Below are 2,962 nucleotides of genomic sequence, written 5' to 3' on the forward strand. Positions count from 1 at the left end.
GATTGCTTTTTTGTTTTCTTCTTTTGTGTTTGTTTCATGCATATTCTCCGAGATGGTTTATGAGGGTTTTACCTTGATTCGCGTCTTGTAAGGGAAAACAGTCTATACAGCCCAAGACGCGGAGCACAGCTGCAGAGCAATTAATTTCTCAGCAAGCTGAAGATAAACATCTGGTAAGTAGTGTGAAGCCCTATTAAATTCTGCCCACAGTCTTACTGAAATAGTGCCTTTAGATAGAGAAAACATTTTAGAATAGAAGATGCGTGGCTATGTCAGCTGGAGAAAATATCACACCTGATTCAATTAGGATGTAGACTTTATAGGATAGCATGCGGACGTCATTCATATTCAGTATTGGCTATTTGTGAAGAAGTTTAAAATAATACAATTGATTTAATAACACGGAGGCCACCGCCTATTATTGTCAACCTCTTCAATGCGACGCAGACGCTCAATTTCAGGACCATGGAGAGCAACCGATGTACACAAGCCACTATCACAGCATCACGCTGCCAAGCAAAAGGCACCCATCCACTGAATTGTTTAATAACATTCTCATTCTATTTAAGTTTTTCCTGTATGCATTTTCTGATTTACCACCAATGGAAAATCAATGAGTACACACACTCATATACGGTGATGGAATGAGAGCTTAAACAAAATCCTGCGCCAGTGCGCATTCGAATCATTCCGATTATCTTTTAGCCATGCATTGTAGCCTATACTGTGGTATACGAAATAATACAATAATACAATGATACGGTGGTAGAGATTTAATCGTCTACAGGTTACATTATTATGGAATAAATTGCCATGGCTTATGTGTACATAAATTGGTTAGGTCCTACAGGCAGCAGAGGCGACCTTCACTTATGGTGTTTACGTTTTTAGGTTTCCATTTTAGCAGCAGGGGTGTTGCTCCTGCGTAGTTCGCTCTGATAGTCGACCGTTGCTCATAACATGCAGACTATTTGAGCGTTAACCTAGTAGCATCATAATATAAACATTACACTGGTACTCCCCGTATGCGGACCTTATCAGTCACACATCCATGCACAGTCCACTGCCTGAGATCAGATACAATTTTTTATTGATAACATATGCCTATCATCAATCATTGTTTTAAGTCTGCGTAATGTAGGGCACTGCAGATGTGATGCTGATTATAAGCCATGGTCGCCATTATGTATTAATTGAAAATGCGTGGATGTTTGCCATCTGACTACAGTAATCATTCACAAAGGGGAAATGACTCATTATTCAACTGTAGTATGCATTTATTAGCATATTGTCGTACCTAGAGCCGTTTGTCTACACTTACTGAGACAAAATCAATAGTGCTAACGAGACCAATTGTTTATGACAGATACTGCCTGAGATACAGAGAGTACTCTTGCACACATTTATGAAAACTGAGTGGATGAACATATTATCTTTTGCAATCTGAATCATTAGAACCTATGAGACCAAATCAGTTCAAAAGAGCTGAGAATTAAGTAAAATCGAGGGAGATATAGGTTTTTGATGGTTCATTTGGCTCATATTGATTGATTCTGTTGTTCCACAGGCTCTACTGCCGATACAAAGAAGAGGACCTGAAAAACAAGAGAGACTCTCTGCCGACGTGTTCCATAGGCTCTCATCGGTTGTCAGGAAAACACACTCCCGGGTTTTAGATGTCTGAAATTAACCGTATCCTCTAGCACTGAGGCATCCAGACCCCCAGGACCTCCTCCGCCAGACGCCTTCCTGACCGAGTGCAGCTCAAGCCCCCGGACGCCTCCCCACAGTCGCCATGGGAACCGTGCTGTCTCTGTCGCCTAGCTACCGAAAGGCGGCCCTGTTTGAAGATGGTCCGGCCACGGTGGGCCACTACACGGCTGTCCAGAACAGCAAGAACGCCAAAGACAAGAACCTGAAGCGCCACTCGCTCATCAACGTGTTGCCGTGGAAGCGAATTGTGGCGGTGTCTGCCAAGAAGAAGAGCTCCAAGAAGGTTCAGCCTAACGGAACCTACCAGAACAATGTCACCCAGCTCAACAATGAGAACCTGAAGAAGTCACAGTCCTGTGCCAACCTGTCCAGCTTCACCCAGGACCAGAGCACCCCGGCCCTCACCAAGAGCTCCAATAACACTGCCTCGTCTGTCAAGAAGGCCCCTTTGACCAACTCCAATGTGGCCCCTGGGACCCCCAAGAGGGTGATCGTCCAGGCCTCCACCAGCGAGCTGCTGCGCTGCCTGGGGGAGTTCCTGTGTCGGCGCTGCTACCGGCTGAAGCACCTGTCGCCCACTGACCCAGTGTTGTGGCTGCGCAGCGTGGACCGCTCCCTGCTGCTCCAGGGCTGGCAGGACCAGGGCTTCATCACCCCGGCCAATGTGGTCTTCGTCTACATGCTTTGCCGCGACGTGGTCTCGTCTGAGGTGGCCACAGAGCACGAGCTCCAGGCAGTGCTGCTCACCTGCCTCTACCTGTCCTACTCCTACATGGGGAATGAGATCTCCTACCCGCTCAAGCCCTTCCTGGTGGAGAGCTCCAAGGAGACCTTCTGGGACCGCTGTTTGTCCATCATCAATCTCATGAGCGGCAAGATGCTCCAGATCAACTCTGACCCACACTACTTCACCCAGGTGTTCGCTGACCTGAAGAACGAGAGCCAGAAGGAGGAGGAGAGGAACCGCCTGCTCATTGGCCTGGACCGGTGAGGGGACGCTGGGGGAGAGGAGAGGGGTCAGGGAGGGGCAGGGGGCCTACTCTAGTCTGGCATTTTAAAGTTTCACAGTTTACTAGGAGCATTTAATACACAAGGAGGAGGGCTACACTGTGAGATATTGGTGCTGCTGTGGTGATGTACGGCACATGGCGGAAACCACATCACAGCTGTGCCAAGCTTTCACAGAACGGCATGACTGAGTGTATTATTGCTTCATTAACAAAAGATTAATATGATGGCTATTTTTGGG

At 47.2% G+C, this 2,962-nt stretch overlaps 1 protein-coding gene across 1 annotated transcript; it reads left to right on the forward strand.

The window, feature by feature from the left end:
• Positions 1-1,795: 1,795 nt before the first annotated feature.
• cdk5r1b (cyclin dependent kinase 5, regulatory subunit 1b (p35)) lies at positions 1,796-2,704 on the forward strand (the record flags this gene model as incomplete). The annotated part of the gene is made up of 1 exon (XM_084322720.1): positions 1,796-2,704. One exon carries the CDS (start codon positions 1,796-1,798, stop codon positions 2,702-2,704), a length of 909 nt encoding a protein of 302 aa, XP_084178846.1.
• Between the last annotated feature and the right edge of the window lie 258 nt (positions 2,705-2,962).

Source organism: Notolepis coatsorum (genome assembly GCF_963971535.1).
Source record: "Notolepis coatsorum genome assembly, chromosome: 10".
NCBI classification, from domain to species: domain Eukaryota; kingdom Metazoa; phylum Chordata; class Actinopteri; order Aulopiformes; family Paralepididae; genus Notolepis; species Notolepis coatsorum.